General features: G+C 40.6%; 1 protein-coding gene across 2 annotated transcripts in view; it reads right to left on the minus strand.

Annotated features, from left to right (window-relative positions):
• The window catches only part of MED13L (mediator complex subunit 13L), a 287,857-nt gene that overhangs the window by 239,689 nt on the left and 29,562 nt on the right, over window positions 1–18,606 (minus strand). For both annotated transcript variants that reach the window (XM_060250117.1, XM_060250116.1), the window contains exon 2: window positions 9,667–9,904. In XM_060250117.1, coding sequence (XP_060106100.1) covers window positions 9,667–9,904 — 238 coding nt within the window. The remainder of the gene's footprint in view (window positions 1–9,666; window positions 9,905–18,606) is intronic.

Below are 18,606 nucleotides of genomic sequence, written 5' to 3' on the forward strand. Positions count from 1 at the left end.
AAGCAATCATTGAAACCATGCAGAGAGGCAAAAGAAAAATGATATCCATGGTCTGACATGCTGTCTGTTTGGTTGCCATCATCTTCTCCGTCTTCCAATTCAATAGAAGACAGAAATTTTGAGTCTCCCAGACGTTCAGTTCTCTAGCTAGCCAAATAACATTTCTCCTGGTTTATCACGAAATCATGATCTCAAGGACAGTAGATAGTCACATGAAGGTCTTAGAGGCCTTGGTTCTATTAGGATGAATGCAGAAACAGATCATCCAGGTAACAATTTCTGAGTTGAGCCACAATGGCTATTATTAATTTGAAGAACAAGCCAAAGGACAGCACTCAGAACTGGTAATATACATTCAAATATGCCAGCCTGAAGATGCAAGGCTGGTGGTTGCTATAATTGCAGAGCCAGGCTCCCTCATGGCAAGAGAAGCAGGTTGAGACCAGGCAATGCCACAACTTGAAGCTCTGCCCAGATACGAAAGTCATGCCTTTGGAGTCCAGTGGAAGTCTGATGGAGTCAGGCTAATGAAGAGGCCAAAGTAAGGCCGTAAGGGGATGCAGACGATTCCCCATCTTTTTTCAGGAATAGGGGGCAATACCTAAGATCACCTGGTTTTGCATAACCCGTACAAAGAGAGAGGGTCTTGCAAAGACTTTGAGGCGCTATTTAAACTTCTCCAGCCCAGAGCTAGGGGTGTGCAAAAAAACCAGTATTTTTCAGGTTTGGGTATACTGAACCTGAAAAAAGATCAATATTTCCCAATATCCCTGAATCCCAGTAGCAATATGGTTTTGGGATTTGGTAAATATTACAGATTGCCAATTTTTTCTGGCTCCATTATACCCTATATAGTCAATAGTCCCCATAGGATATAATTGAGAATTGATCCAGGGGTATCCAGAGCTCTGTGGGAGCTGTTTTTTGAGGCAGAATCACCAAATTTGTAGCAAAGCTGCTGGTTCCCTCTGCACTGCCAGTTCTGGCCCACCTCCTCTTGTGGAGGGGGGGGGGAGATCATGGAAATGGAACAAACATGCTAGGAAATATAGAGGTTAAACATCCCCCTAGTGCTATTTTCTTAGTAAAACGTCACTAATTGCTGCTTTATACTTTAAGAAACCATTCTTCCACATTAAATCTAATCTTAGCATAAGACTACTACCATCAATCAGCACACTACATATGCACACAGATATACTTTCTTAGGCATTTTTGTTGCACTCATTGAGCAGAAACATGTTAATGGGAATTAATGAAATCTTTTATCATTCTGTGGAACATCCTAAATCCTATGAGGTCTCCTGTGAAACTCAAGCTTGTACACAGCAGGGATTATATATTTAATTAGCAATATGCATAGATGACCGTCTCCTGCTTCCACAGTTTTTGGATCAGTATCTGGACACAGACTATGTCATATCTGCTTATTTCAAACAGCTTAAATAAAACTAGCAGCACACATAATATTATCAGGGGAAAATGATAATTGTATCCCACAACAGCATATAAAGATTCAGTGAAATCCATCATGTATTAGCAGAACCTAACCTTCAAATGGTTTCAGAGGACAAAAGTCAATCAAAACATCTTCCATTAAATTAAAGAGCTCAAGTTCATGCACGTTAAATGAGCAGTAATATTTGCAAGAAGCAGTAACATTTTCATTTAGCTCAGCAAAATCATGTGCACAAAAGTTCTGCCCAGTAACTGGTAAAAGTATATTTGAGTTAATGTGTCTTTGTTAAAAAGGCAGATGTTAGCTACCAATCAAATATAACGTCTTTGTTAAAAATACATCAAATATAACAAAACAACTTTGCACGTTAAGCAAGCAGCCTCATATTGACACAGTAATTTTAATCCAGCAGGGACAGGACCCCCAAGGGGTCTGGAGGGAGAACAAGAAAAATAACTTATGAGCCTACAATTTATTTTGTTCTGAACCAAAGTATAAATAATAATAAAACCAAAATTCATTTTATAAAGCTTGTTAAGGTAAAGGAGATTATAAGTCACTAAGATTCAGAGAGAAGGGTGGGGTATAAATCCAATATCATCATCTTCTTCTTAAAGCGGACATCTGTTTAGCATCCTTTAATTATTTTATGCTGGATTCAATTGAAGAGAAACTCAGAAGCAGGTCAGTTTGGTTTGTCTGTGAACCAGTTTTCTTTGGCTTCAATTTGTTTGCGAACTAATTTTTTTACGTCTGGTTTATTTGTTAACTAGTTTTCTATGGCTGCAATACAGAATTTGAACCTAGTAAACAGATTAAAAACTAGTTTCAAGCTATGAATTCAGGACACTCATGCCATTCCACATTATTAAAAATACACTCAAGTCTTCTGAGTGTAATGAACACTGAGGAGTCAACTTCTGGTTGAAGCCAGGACTTTTTAAAAGCAGGAACACACAGGAACGCAGTTCCAGCTGGCTTGGTGCCAGTTCCGGCTGGCTTGGTGTCAGGGGTGTGACGTAATATGCAAATGAGCTTCTGTTGGGCTTTTTCTACCCAAACAGCATGTGTGAACATGGTGATGTCAGGAGGTGTGGCCTAGTATGCAAATGAGTTCCTGCTGGGCTTTTTCTACAAACAAAGTCCTGGTTGAAGCTATGGCTCTGGAACAGAAATTGAAAGTGTCCAAGGAAGCAAGCATCTGCTGAAAACTCAACTGCTTTCAATAAACTACTAGTGCCTTCCAAAATATTCTTATTGGCGTCTGGTAGAAGTTGGATGAGTCATCTCACCCAAACAATGGCAGCTCTGGAGATGATGGAATTAGTTGCAGCCGCTTTAATTACCATCGCTGTGGCTTCATGGTTTCTCTTTAATGCTAGGTCAATCTTCTTGTTGAGGTTGTCACGGACCAAGCCGTGCCCGTCCTCTGGAAGAAGACTGAAAGACTGAAGTGCAGCGACTGGGCCATCCACCAGAGGCACCTTCAACGTATCATTAGCAAAAGAAGGTAGGTCATACAACTTTTTGACAAAATTAAGAACCTGACAATTTTAATTCGGCTTAGCCCATTCCGTTTCAGCTATCTTTCAAAAAATTCTGGGAATGGAAAAACCTTGTCTGAGGTGCGATCTCTAGGGAAAAATTCTGTATTCCCTATAGGTTTATTTTTGGGATTAGTGAGGGACTGGTAAAGTCTTCCTAAGATTGATTATCATAGATGTCCAGTGATTATAAGGACTTAACCAACTGGTCCTGATAATTTTCAGACTTAAAGAACCTCACTGAAGGTCCTGGCACAGAGACATCCTCAATCTCCTCATCAGAAATAAAATCCCTTCCTTCTTCAGGCTCTGTGCCTGTACTGCCCTGGCAGTCGCTCTTGGGGGACCTGTCTCTCTCTGGCCTAACAGGGGGCTGTTTTCATGCTGCTTTGGTAAGCCAGTTGGTGATTCTGGAACTCTTGGGGGAGGGAGAACGAGACCTGGATCTAGACTGAATTGAGCCCTGACTCTCTCTCCCCCCCCCCCCCCCCCACACACACAGCAGCAGCAAGCATTAAACATTTCAGCCCTTATGGTCTGCTTAAGTGTCTCCATGAACTCAGACCCAAAGGCAAAACTAGCACTGGGTATATTACCAGACCCTTGCGTTGTTGAAGCAGATGACGCCTGGTCTCTTCATGAATCTTGTGAGGCTTGTTCTCCTGCTGGGAGACTGGCACCTGCTGTGCAAAGGGCCAAGGAAAAATTGGAACCACGCTGCCAATTTGCACAGTTTGGTACCAAAAAATCTGATCTAAAATGGCAGCTGCCATCGGCCAACGTATGTCGCTTCCTCCCACGCTTCTGTGAGTCACCCATACAAGGCATGTTGCTGGCAGCCAGAACAAGCCTATTGGTCATGTCAGCTCCGGAGGAGGATCGTCCCGCAGTCTCAATGAGAACATCGGGGCTGGTATCATCCAAAAAATCATCCCAGAGGTGGGAAGGCATGGTGTAGCACTCCTCTTCACACCATGGCTATTTCCCGAGGCCAGTAGCCACCGTGACGCCACAGCCCCCTCCACAAGAAGGGAGAGAGAGAAGAGGAGGAAAATAGAAAAGGTGAGAAAAAGTTGAAGGAAAGTATTTTAGAGGTTAGTAATATAAAGGAAGAGGAAGATAAGGCTAAGGCCTTTAAAAATAATTCAAAAATAGGAGTCTATGCTATTGTGCTGCTCCCCCTATCGAGGCAGGAAAGGAACTGAGAAAGGGGAGTTTCCACACCATACAGGAAGTTTTTGAAAGCCTGCCTGCCTAATAGGATGGTGGGAAATACCCAAGATGTCCTTTGCCTCTGAGGAAGAAGAAATCATTCCTTTCAATGTCCACATGGTCAAGTGTTGTCAATACTGTTGTGGATGCCAAATGAAACCCTGATGTAGCATGTCTGGTGACACTGGTAACCTCCAAGGAGAGCCAGTTTGGTGTAGTGGTTAAGTGCGTGGACTCTTATCTGGGAGAACCGGGTTTGATTCCCCACTCCTCCACTTGCACCTGCTGAAATGGCACTGGGTTAGCCATAGCTTTGGCAGAGGCTGTCCTTGAAAGGGCAGCTGCTGTGAGAGCCCTCTCAGCCCCACCCACCTCACAGGGTGTCTGCTGTGGGGGGAGAAGATATGGGAAATTGTAAGCCGCTCTGAGTCTCTGATTCAGAGAGAAGGGCAGGATATAAATCTGCAATTCTTCTTCTTCTTCTTCTTTCGACATCTCTTGAAGGGCTGAGAACCATGGCCTATGTTGCCAGAATGGAACCACTAGAATGAAATCTGCTCATTGTTCTTTGGTCTTCCTAAGTAACTTGGGCATGATCGGAATAGGTGGATAAGTGAATAACAGGGTCTTTGGTCATGGAGAGGGTGAGTGTGTCCACTGCCTCTGACTTGGGCTGGAAGAACCCTGCATAGAATCTGTTGATTTGTTGGGGACACAAAGAGATCCTTTGGGAAAAATAAGGAGCTTGCATGGTGGGGCTTCTGCAGATGCCACCAGAGAAAGGGTGTGAAAATCCTTTTAGCTTAATAGATTACTGACTGGAATCAGCACAGGCGCCTGATTCTCATGAGCGTGATGCACAGAGACCAGAAAGAAGATAAATGGATTTCACAGTATGAAGCATCCTGGTATGCTACAGTTTAAACCAGGGTCCCTGATATGGCACCCACCAACACTTTTCCTGGCACTTGTCAAGTGTTTTTTGGTGGAGGGGACAGATGGGGCTTTTGCTATTCAGGGGTTCTGATTGGCTGTGCAGTTTTTCTAAAATGTTGAGCTGCGACCACAGCACAAGGATCTTAAACAAGGAGCTTCTGTCTGAAATGTTTAAGAGTTACAACTGGAGTTATGCATAATTTCACTCCTTGATGATTTACAGGTTGCTACATCTTCTGTGGCAGCCATTTTGTGGTTGCACCCACTACCCTGTAAATGAGAATTCCAAAGATGTCCACAAACTCAAAAAGGTTGGGGGCCCCTGGTTTAAAAATATGTAGGCCAGGATCTAAAGAACCTCCCAAATAATTCCGTTCTTTCAAGGAGTTTCTGTTTTTTATTACCAGCCCTCCCCCACCCAGTGCTGCAGTGGAAACTAGGGATGTGTACAAAAAAAGTGCTTTTTTGGGGGGGGGCCATCATGGCAGTGCAACTCGGTCATATAGATGACCCAAATTAGATCAGTTTTTAGTCAGACCAGCTATATCAGTAACCAAATCAGATTGTCTAATTTGTATTTGGCTGAATAATACCCCCAAAAATACTAGCAAGTTATTTTTCAAGTGTTTATTTGGCTCACCCCAAGTTGCAACCATTGTTATAACTTTCCAAATTGGAGGGGGGGTCTGCTGTTCCCAGAAATATGTCAAATACTCTTCAGATCCAAGTCATGAATCTGAAGAACTCTGACTGAAATAAGTAGCTTGAATTGGCATTTCTCATGCTGCTTTTATTGCAAATAAAGTAATTCACCATGACGGATATGAATGAGAGCTTCAGACGTGCACTATGAATCAGACAAAAAAAGCTGCATGTGTGTCTCTTCTTCAGTTGCATTTACACATTGGGTAAATTCAACAATATACACATGCAAAACTATGAGGGAATTTTTCTAAGTTAGTCAATACCTCTTAATAGTCTGCAACAGGCTAAAAAAAAAACTTTAGAAAAAGTTCCTTTGTGAACTCCCTGTTCTCATTTCCTGAAGGAGGAAGGAAGCTAAATATATACATATGGAATGCACAGGAACTGTACAGCCAACGGCAAAGAAATAAGATGTCCAGGAAATGCCCAGCAAACTACATGGAGGCTATAACTCTCACCCAACAATGGCTTATGCGACTCTAAGATGTCAACCAGATGTTAGAGCTGTATTAGAAGACTGACACTCAAAAAAAATCGATGTGCAAAAGGTTAGCATTAGTACCGATAGTGCTAACAGAGCATAGGATACAGCATTTGGAGTTCCTTCTATCTCTAGTACTTCTAGTACTAAAGGGCAGGATAAAATGTACCACACAATTAGATACAATTGGGTATATTCACAATCCTAAAGCAATATGTTAAATTTTTTAATATGCAAATAGCACAATGTTATATGTTAGCTAAATTCTGAATGGTTTTTTGTTGTGAAAGCTGTAAAAGAAGCTTAGGGTTGATAAGAATGTGCTGCACTGTATTTCAAGTTTTCCCAAAATTTTATTCCACCCCAAATAAATCCCCACCACTACAATATTTCCAAAATTTTCAGAATATTTAAATCTCTACTCAGGGCCTTTTCCCCCATTCATGTCTGTTTTGTCCTTTCTTTCAACTTGGTGCTCACAAGATCTCCCTACTATCAAATTTATTTTTAAGACTTTCCTTTTCTTCTTTAGGAGATATGCTTAGCAGAGAGATTCCCCATTATCTTATGTAAATCTCAGCAAGTGACAGGTGCTTTCTTCTTCTTTGAGAAACATTACATTCTACCATATGAAGTGCTGAAATACAAATTCATATATACAATGACAAATTCCAACTCCCTAGATATCATACGATTTTCAATTCACAGCTAATTCAAGAAACAGTAAGCACTATAATTCTGTTACTTAAAACATTACATGTAAACGAGGGACACCTTTTCACAGAAGCAAAGGAAACAGTAAGCTGCAATTTCCATCCAATAAGATGATCACTGAACACACTTAGGCCCCAAACCATACTTGAAATATTAAATAAATTACATTTCATAGGAGAAAACATATTATTAAAGCTTAGCTGGGTAAGTAGGAATGTCACCCATGCCTCTACTCTGAACAGGTGCCTCATAAAAAATTAACATCCACGGAATCGCTTGATGCAGCACTTCTGAGCCATCTCTTTAATTATACATGAATCCATTGCTACCTGCATAAAATAGGCCAAGAGGCACACAGAAATCATCCCTGTCCTGAGATTTCTCAGGTTCCCTTGCCAAGTAAACAATCTGGTATTCATGAAGACATGCATCTTGTAAAGACCCAAGGATGATAATACTGGTATGTTACAGAGAAGGGTAAAACAGCAGCATACTGAAATTCCATAACCACAGTCCCAAATTAATGCAGCAAGAAGCAGCAATTAGGCATTCTGGAATATAATGTCAACTTCACTACAATATATCATTTATTGCCTTTGGGTACTGACCATGCAGATTGCAGATTAAATAGTGTACTGACCTATAACACTGCTTTAAATCAAACTCTCCTGACCATTAAAATACACAGTACACAACACACAAAGAAAGGCATCATTCATAGGATAACAGCACTGAAGAATCTAAGCATCTGAACCAACAGCAGTCATGCTAGTGTTTTAAAAAGGAAGTGTAGATCATGAAGATTCAACTGCATTTTTTTAAAAAAAAATCTTAAAGCAGTTATGTGGCCATATTTTAAGAATGTTGAAAGTCATATATGATGATCTACTAATGTTTTCCCTCTCTTCCTGATGCATCAACACCTACTAGTTTTCTGTGCTTATTTGATAAAGGTACTTTTGCATTGCAGACAAAAGAATTTATGCTGAACCCTAGAACAGAAATAGTTGATCATATCCCAAACTGTTTCAATCATATTTGAAAGAGCATAGGACCCAGCATTAAGTCTAAAGTAATATTCCCATGGTAAATCAAAGGAAATTATGCTGTTTCATTTTCTGCTATAATAATTTTCAGAATAAAACAATCCTATGAAAAGTTATAGTCTACAAATCACCTAAGACTGAACCAAATGTTTGTGAAATTTGATTTTTACTGTGAAAGTTCAATCAGGGAACATGTGGAACTGTTTTTATTTTTAAAATCCCCCCCCTTTTTTGGCCTGTTTTTTCATTCCTGCTCATAGCTACTGTTCTTTTCCAATGTATTGCTGCTTCAGAGGCAGAAGAAAGAGAATATATCATTATTGCCCAGGCACTTGAGCCATCACATTTTGCTTTGCCACATTATGTTGGCAATTCCACTGTATTAACACTGTTCATTTGCTTCAATATAATAACTGTAGTCATATAGTGTTATGCATAAAGTGGGTGGGGAAGAATGATCCAGCCCAGTCAAGCCAGGCTCAGGTGACCCAAGCACATAGGCTGGTCATGAATGGATCTCATATTTACTCTAGCCAGAATAACCTGTTGGTTGTCAAGAAGGGCACACCTACCCCTAGAGGCTAGAAAATGCCTACTGCTTTATAACTCTTCTACAGAGTTTACTGAACAGCTTCGTGGGAGGAAAGCAAAATTTTAAAAGATACCCTAAAAACCAGGGGGGGCAACAGAATAGATATTTAATGAATTGAGAGATTATTACCATGGATTTGAAAGATTATTACCACAAATTATGCAGGGGTGGCCAAAGGTAGCTCTCCAGATTTTTTTTGCCTACAATGGCTGGGGCTGATGCGAGTTGTAGGCAAAAAAACATCTGGAGAGCTACCATTGGCCACCCCTGAATTATAGGAAACACCTCCCTATTTCTAAAACATTTCAAGGATTTGAACACAGATCAGTGAAGTTTACATTGCAGAATCATTCGGTCATCGTGTTTTGGGACTCTTCATCTGGATATTTTAGCTCAATAGATACTTCAGTTTACAAACATCTATAATTCAAAGCACAAGTATATTCACATCTAATTCATTTCTAACCTAATACCTCCTAAATTTAAAACCTTTGCACATCTTTGCACATACGAAGTCTGAAGACAAAGTAATGCAGAAAAGAAGTCGAGTTGCCACTTGCCAGATTCTCTTGTCCCTTCATCAAGGGAATTTGGGGAGCAGTCCAGGGGTGACAAGGACATTGCGCAATGGACTGTCAACCAGAAGTGATGCCATTGCATCAGTAACACCAGGGGCAATGCTCTGGTTTTGGGACAAAACTCTATGGTAAATTTGCTCTTAAACCATAGAATTTTGCCCAAAAACCAGAGTGTCCTCTATGTGATGACATCACTGCTGGATGATGTCATCGCACTGGGGACAATGCATGATGACACCCCTGTTTAAAGGCGGGGTTCCCTGCTGGCCAACTAGTCCACAGCAGGGAGAAGCCCCGAAAACCAGAGGATCCCCTGCTCAGACCTGGGGACTGGCAACCCTAATTTCATCAAAAAAATCAGCAAATTCTAAGATGGAGGGAGGTAAAGAAAAGACTTACTGTGCAGCTCACGATGTATCACATCTACTAAGTTTGGTTCATCTCCCCACCAGAAAATCCATAACTCCTTACAATCCGGCTTGACATCACGACGCCAGACACACAGCAGATTGGCCTGCAGACAGCGGATGAAGCTCAGAAGAATTGGATCATCTTGAGCAGGGGCTGAGATAATAGGGCCACAGTCTCCATGGCCTTCAAAGTTATACCTACGCCACTTGATGCCTGTGAGTTCCGCCTGCAGGAAACAAAATTGAAATTGAAACGCTTTTAGGAAAATTTCCATATACATTCAGTTTCAGGCAAAAATCTTAAATCGCCAGATTTTATTGCAGTGCAATTGCACGTTGACCTTGGTGCTCCAGGACAGAGAAGAGCTGTTTAGTAAGTTTTACACACCTATAGAAAGATTAGCATACATTGTTAAGAGCTCCTTTAGTATGCATTTTAAGAGCTATTTACTTAATTATAGTTTTTAAGAGTTAGATTCATTGTTTCAGGGAGGGTAAGTAGTTTAAGTACCAAACTTGTTGATGATTAAAGTATTTTTTTTTGTTTTATCATGTTTTAAAATCCTGAATCAATACTTGATCATCAATTAACCAAGCTATTTTTAGACAGAAATGCCCATTCCTACCTTATACTAAAATCAATGGAACAAGAGCTTTGCTTTGAATGGACTGTTCCTTATAATAGTTCATTTTTTTTAAAGCAGGCCATATTAGAGCTCCTCATTAAAATTTCAATACCTCTTTAGAAGTAAAAGAGTATTGGTATTTATGTAGCACAGGTTCAAGGTTAATCCTGCACAAAATGAATAGGGGGAAGCTTTAAAAAAAATTAGGCATATTTCCATACAACAGAACCCTTTTTTAGAACTTACCATGCTTTGGAGATATAGGTAGATTTTTGTGTAACAAAGAAGCCACAGAAACAGGCACATGAAAACCAAAATATCAAGCAACTGTGGTTTTATTTTCAGGGGCATGTTGCTATTGACAGTGCTGATTCGATCAGTGAGTCCACTAAAATTCCAAAAATGACTGCTGCAAACAGTCCCTCGACAAGCTATGACAGCCATTTAGTTCATTACAAAATGGAAACAGAGACTCTCTTAAACTACTTGACATTAATAAAAACGGGGGGGGGGGGGGTTAATTCAGTTCAATTTATACCATTATGACCTATTCTGAAATTGCATCTTTAAACCACTTGGTTTCATAAAGCTTCTTCATCAATTTCCAAATACATGCAGCTGTTACTGGCATACACAAAACTAAAAACACAGGATTACTACACAGACTGTTCACATTTTTAAAAAAAAAAATGTAATATCAGAAATCTTGATCATTAGAGACTACTCACTCTGTTCGAAAGTACAAAATACATTTCAAAAATCATTTGGCATATTAGGGAAAACAAAAAGCAGTTCCCTTGTTTCAACAGCAAACAAACATTCAAGCTCCACTTATCTATATTCTGCCTACTGATGGAGACAAATTGTGAAACAGACAAATGAAAATTCACGTGCATTCATCCTAATTCATTATGTGAATTATTAAATTGGTACATCTAATGGCTCCATTCCCTTGTGCCTGGCGTATCTACCATGTTTTTCATTTGCTCAAATTTAGAAAGAGTTAAGAGCAAGATATTAAGACAATATAAAACAAAGAAATTCAAGGTAGTAAAATTCCTACCATCACCAGTGAGCACAGTAGATTTAATTATCTTAGTATGACCACAGTACTAAAAGAACAGAGACAGCTCTAGTGTAGCCCCAGGGGCTACCATCTCATCTCCTCCCATCTCAAGACAGGCATTTCAGGCAGCAGCGAGGCAGGGTACAATATATTTCCAATTCTAGAGCATAACAAAATAGTGTTAACTATATCTGTCCACATGTCAGGCCTGTCTCCCAATAATATCCCCTACACAAGTCTTGGGGCAAAAATCCCTAATACAAATCTTGGGGCAAAAATGGAACTTTAGTCCAATGTACTCATGATTCACAGTTCAGTACAATATATCTTTGACAAGAGAAAAAGATGGAAGGGTGGCAAGTGTTTAACCAGCAAATAACTTTATAGCCCTGTCCAAGATACAGAAAGCAATTCAGAAAATTCAAGTTCAAAATATAAGACATGAAGTAAAATGATGGTAAATTGTATACACTTATAAATAAATCCTAGGGAGTAACTGCATTACTTTTCTGTTAGCTGTATGCTTGGTTTTAAGTTATTTCAAATTGTGCTCCTCCTACTTTCAGACCCAAGCAAAAATCAACCCAGAGGAAGGAGATGGGTGAGGGCTGCCCATGAAAGGGACCAAAAAGTGAAGCAGCATAAATGGGGAAGGAGTTTCCGTTCGGAAGGGATCTGTATCTAAGCTGGATACAAAGAGAAGGACCAACTGGCAGTAGGGTAGACTGGTCTAGAACAGAGAATAGAAAAGGAAAAGCTAACAAACAATGAATGGATGAAAACGGGTTAAGATCAAGAAGGAAAACAAAATGGGAAAGAGAAACATACTCCAGCTGTCTTGAATAGGAGGGGTTCAGTGCTTTCATGTTTATGGTGGAAGAACATTCTGGAGGGGAACCGAATACAAAAATGAAGGGTTTGAGATGCTCTTCTTATTCACCTGAGTACCACTGGAAGACATCTGCTACTGACCGTCTTTGGTGCACAATTAGCATCTGCACTGACACTGCATCAAAGCTCCATAACCTGGCTACTCACTGGTACACATTTGGTTATGTTCAGAGTGAAGCAGTTTTTAGAATTAAAAACAAGAGCCGCCACTGAGGTTGAGTCCAGGATTTCTGGCTGTGATAAGATCGTTCAATCCTCCTAACATTCATGAGAGCATTTGACAGTGCCCAAGAAATGGGGTGGAGGGAATATCCAAAATGTTTTTGCAAATCAACTTTACAGATAATACCAAATTATTCAGGATGATGAAAACAAGTCAGATTGTAAAAAGCTATAGGAGGATCTCTCTCATTTGGGAGTGTGGATCATCACATGGCAAATGAAGTTCAATGTGGGTAAATATAAGGTGAGGCGTAACTGGCTGAGACCACAACTGAAAGAGAACTTGGGCGTGTTGAGGAAAGGTAAATGAAATATTAACTCAGTGTTTGGCAGAAGAGAAAAAAAGCAAACTCCACACCAGAATTATTAGGAAAGGAATGAAAATAGCATAGTCAATTTTGTTATGCCCTTTTATATAAAACTAACGTGCAGCCTTTATTTGGAATACTGTCACTATTCTGTTCTGCTGGGATAAGAACATAAGAGAAGCCATGTTGGATCAGGCCAGTGCCCCATCCAGTCCAACACTCTTGTGTCACAGTGGCCAAAAAAGAAAGGAGGTTCACAAATGGGGCTAGAAGCCCTTCCACTTTGCCCACCCCCACCCACCTACGCACCAAGAATACAGAGCATCACTGCCTCAGACAGTTCCAATAATATGCTATGGCTAATAGCCACTGATGGACCTCTGCTCCATATTTTTATCCAAACCCCTCTTGAAGGCTATGCTTGTAGCCGCCGCCACCTCCTGTGGCAGTGAATCACCCTTTGGGTGAAGAAGTACTTCCTTTCATCCGTTCTAACCCTACTGCTCAGCAATTTCATTGAATGCCCACGAGTTCTTGTATTGTGAGACAGGGAGAAAAGTACTTCTTTCTCTACTTTCTCCATCCTGTGGATAATCTTGTAAACCTCTATCATATCACCCCGCAGTCGATGTTTCTCCAAGCTAAAGAGCCCCAAGCGTTTTAACATTTCTTCATAGGGAAAGTGTTCCAAGCCTTTAATCATTCTAGTTGCCCTTTTCTGCACTTTTTCCAATGCTATAATATCGTTTTTGAGGGGCGGTGACCAGAATTGTACACAGTATTCCAAATGAGAACGCACCATCGATTTATACAGGGACATCATGATACTGGCTGATTTGTTTTCAATTCCCTTTCTAATAATTCCCAGCATGGTGTTGGTCTTTTTTATTGCAATCGCACACTGTCTTGACATTTTCAGTGAGTTATCTACAGTTACCACAAGATCTCTCTCTTGGTCAGCCTCTGCCACTTCACAACCCATCAACTTGTATTTGTAGCTGGGATTTTTGGCCCCAATATGCATTACTTTGCACTTGGCCACAATGAACCTCATCTGTCACGTTGACGCCCACTCACCCAGCCTCAAGATCCCTCTGGAGTACCTTACAATCCTCTTTGGTTCTTACCACCCTGAACAATTTAGTATCATCTGCAAACTTAGCCACTTCACTGCTTACTCTCAACTCCAAATCATTTATGAACAAGTTAAAGAGCATGGGATCCAGTACTGAGCCCTGCGGCACCCCACTGCTAACCATCTTCCACTGCGAAGATTGCCCATTTATACTCACTCTCTGTTTCCTATTAATTAGCCAGTTTTTGATCCACAAGAGGACTTGTCCTTTTACTTCATGACTCTCGAGCTTACTAAAGAGCCTTTGATGAGGAACTATCAAAAGCTTTCTGGAAGTCAAAGTAAACAACATCTATTGGGTCCACATGTTTGTTCACCCCCTCAAAGAACTGTAACAGGTTAGTGAGGCAAAATCTTCCCTTACAGAACCCATGCTGAGTCTTCCTCAATAACTTGTGTTCATCAATGTGGCTACTCATTCTGTCCTTGATAATGCTTTCTACCAACTTTCCCGGTATTGAAGTCAGACTGACTGGCCTGTAATTTCCCGGATCTCCTCTGGAACCCTTTTTAAAGATGGGGGTGACATTTGCTACCTTTCAGTCCTCAGGAACGGAGGCAGATTTCAATGAAAGATTACATATATTTGTCAGAAGATCCACAAGTTCAACTTTGAGTTCTTTCAGAACTCTTGGATGCATGCCATCAGGACCCGGTGACTTATTAGTTTTTAATTCCTCTATCAGTTGTAGGATCTCCTCTCTTGTCATCTCAATCTGTCTCAGGTCTTTCAACACCCCTTCCAAAATTAGTGGTTCTGGACTGGGCAAACACTTCTCATCTTCCACAGTGAAGACTGAGGCAAAAAATGCATTCAGCTTCTCAGCTATTTCCCTATCCTCCTTCAGTAATCCTTTTACCCCTTGGTCATGCAAGGGCCCCACTGCCTCCCTAGCTGGTTTCCTGCTTCTAATATATTTGAAGAAATTTTTATTGTTGGTCTTTATGTTTTTTTCAATATGCTCCTCATGGTCCATTTTTGCCTGCCTGATCACAATCTTGCATTTGTTTTGCCACAGCCTGTGTTCCCTTTTATTAATCTCACTTGGACTAGCGTTCCACCGCTTAAAGGAATCCTTCTTACCTTTTACAGCTTCCGTAACTTTGTTAACCATGCAGGCCTTTTCTTATACCTGTTTGTGCCTTTCCTAACTTGTGGTATATATTTTATCTGAGCTTCTAGGATTGTAGTTTTAAATAGCCTCCAAGCTTCCCCAAGGGTTTTGACTGCATTTACCTTTCCTTTCAGTTTCCTCTTCACATGCCTCCTCATCTCAGAGAATTTACCTCTTTTAAAGTTAAAAGTGGTTGTGGTGGTCTTTTGGGGCAACTCCCTATTTATACAAATAACATTATGGTCACGGGTCCCAAGCGGTGCAATCACTTTTACATCTCTCACCAGCTCTTGGGCATTACTTAGGACCAAATCCAGGATCGCCCCACCATTGGTAGGTTCTGAGACCATCTGCTTCATAGCACAATCACTGACAGTGTCTAGAAACACAATCTCTTTCTCTCGACCAGAACACATATTGACCCAATCAATCTGTGGGTAGTTAAAATCACCTATTATGACACAGTTTTTACGTTTAACCACTATCTTTAATCCTTCCATCATATTATAATTGACCTCTATATTTTGATTTGGTGGGCGATAACAAACTCCCATAGTTAAATTTCCTTTTGGGCCCTTTATTTCAACCCAAAGCATTTCTAGAAGGGAATCTAATTCTCTGACCTCAGCCTTACTGGACTGTATACCCACTCTGACATACAGAGCCACCCCACCTCCAACTCTTCCCTCCCTATCCTTCTGATATAACTTTTATCCAGGAATCACCGTGTCCCACTGATTCTCCTCATTCCACCAAGTTTCTGAAATTCCCACAATGTCTATGTTTTCCCCCAACACTAAACATTTTTTCTGGTCACTGCAACTCAAAAACAATACTGCAGAACTGGAAAAAAGTATAAAGGAGGGCAACCAGATTATTAGGGGCTTGGAGCACCTTTCCAATGAGGAAGGGTTACAGAATCTGGGAATTTTCAGTCCAGAAAAAAAGATGGCTAAGGGAAGACATAATCGAAGTTTATAAAATTGTGCATGAGGTGGAGAAAGTGGATAGGCGGCGCTTTCTCTCTCTCTCTCCCATTATACTAGAACTCAAGAGCATTTAATAAAATTGTTGGGAAATGGGTTCAGAACAAACAAAAGGAAATATTGCTTTATTCAATAAGTAATTAAATTGTGGAATTTACTGCCAGGGGAAGTAGTAATGGGCATAAGCATAGACAGCTTTAAAAACAGACCGCAAATTCATGGAATACAGGTCCATCAATTGTTACTAGCCATGGTAACTGAAGGGAACCTCCTTATCAAGAGGAAGCAAACTTATGAATACCAGTACCAAGAGGCATCTGCAGGAAAGAACCTTAGTCTCCATGCTGGTCTGATCCCACCTTATGGCATGAACTTCAGTCTGCTTGAAATGTTTTTGAGATTTGGTCCCACTAAGAAGCCAATATAGTTTGGATAAAAAAACATTCAAAACACAATATGGTACCTAGAACACATCATCCTTTGGCTTTTGTAATTCTATTCATCAAATGAGCATTGTTCTACTCCTAAAGGAACTATGGAATATACTCTCAGATTGGAGACAAAATAATTTCAGCAGGAGTAAGACTAGTATACATTGGGATATAATGTGTAAATTCTTTGCTTCTGCATTAGGCATATATTTATACTGTACACTGTATGTTGGCTTTGGACCACAAACCATATGATATGAACCTGTAGATGAGACATGTTTGGTTTTTATATACTTTATTTACATTATGTGAATCTTTATAGTGGTCTGAACAGCTGTTGGTGTGTTGGTTTGTCTTCCGGGACGCAACTGGTTTGCCAATGTGTGAAACAGGATGCTGAATTAGATGGACCACTAGTCTGCCCCAGCTCTTCTTATGTTCTTATGGTTCTGGTGGCTGGTGACTGAATGTGAATGGAGGAGATCGAGACTTGGATCTGTCAACTTTAGCCAGGAGACTGGCTGATGGGAGTTATCTTGTGAAGATGTTTTGGAGGTTTAAACCAAAGAGCTTGATTGATGTTCTCCTGTAGTTTTCAGGCAGTTGACTACTTCCACTTGGTAGAGACTGAGAACACTTCCTGCCTTAAGAGTCTGTTTTTAATATCAAACTTGGTGCACTTCCTCACACATAGGCATCTAAAGGCCAAATGATCTCGACATGCAATTGAAACATATCTCAACATGGGAGACACTATGCAATAATATCTAGGAACAATAGTTTTTTAAAAAACTTGCATTCCCATATGAACCCCCCTGGGCTCTGAGGTCTGCTGCTCAACATCTCCTCATAGTCCCTGGTCCTAAGGATGCCCAGCTGGTTTCAACAAGGGCCAGGGTCTTTTTGGTCCGGGCTCCTACCAGGTGAAATGATCCTGCTGGAGATCCAGGCCCTGTGGGACTTATCAAGGGTTTGCTGGGCCTGTAAGACGGAGCTCTTCCGCCAGGGTTTTAATTAATCCAGTGGGTGTCCTTGATAGCCATCATATTCCCCAGCATTTCACCATTATGGTGTTATGCTATGCTGTCAGCCATCAGCCGCATGCTATTTACCACCTATGTCTGTAAGATTGTTTACTGTGCTGCTCCTGTTTTGTAACGCCTGTTTTTATGATATTATTTTAACTTTGTTGTTTTACTGTTGTAAGCCACCCGGAGCCTGTTTGTGGGATAGGGCAGGATATAAATCTAAAAAATAAATTAAGCAGAAGCGTCGAATGTGTAAGTCTTTCAGCCAACAAGCAACCCAAAAATTTTACTACTTTTAAAGATAATCACAGGGAATACGTAGAGAAGACACTACAAGGTAGGCAAGGTGACAAAGGACATACAACCGCCTTTCCCTTTTGCATTACTGTTACAAAATTTCCATCTCAGGGAAGTCAACAGGCATGAGACCACTGTTAAACAATGTCCTTGGAAGAAGACAAGACAGCATATAAGGTGCTTGAAAACAATAACTACTCCTAAGAGCTAGAAAGGAAAAAAGTGAAAGTGGGATCTGAGAAGAATATCTAAACACATAGAGCTCTGCCACTGAGCCACTCTGATCATGCAGGGAAACATCACCCCAACCCTATCGTCCCTCAGCTCAACGTGTAGCTAACCATTCTCACAAACCAGTCATCAACTGGACTGTATATTTTAACTTTCCCAAGCCATTCAATTTATAACCTGTCAAATAATTTGAGGGGATCGTCACACATGCACCCTCATTCCTTTAGTCAGTACAAAACTTCTTCACATGCTTCTCCAATATTATATAGCTTGCCCTAAAGAGCCACTGGTAGTAACACAGTGCTGTGATACACTAAAGTGTTAGCACTTTAAATTTTAGGAATTAGGTTTTAGTACTGTGCTAAGTAAGACTTATTTATTTACTAATCAATTAGGAAAGATTTTAGTGATCTGGATAATTAGGAACCAAGGACGGGGGTGGGCTGGGGATCTGTGCTGTTTATGTAAATTAGTCGGTTGAACTTAACAATAACCATCAAAGAATAGGCTTGGGATGACCGGTCAGGGGATTTCAGTGCTCCTGGGGAGGGGAAGATATGACGGTGGGAATGGACGGAGATATGAGAGAAGGA

This window comes from Heteronotia binoei, chromosome 11 (assembly GCF_032191835.1).
Source record: "Heteronotia binoei isolate CCM8104 ecotype False Entrance Well chromosome 11, APGP_CSIRO_Hbin_v1, whole genome shotgun sequence".
Taxonomy (NCBI): domain Eukaryota; kingdom Metazoa; phylum Chordata; class Lepidosauria; order Squamata; family Gekkonidae; genus Heteronotia; species Heteronotia binoei.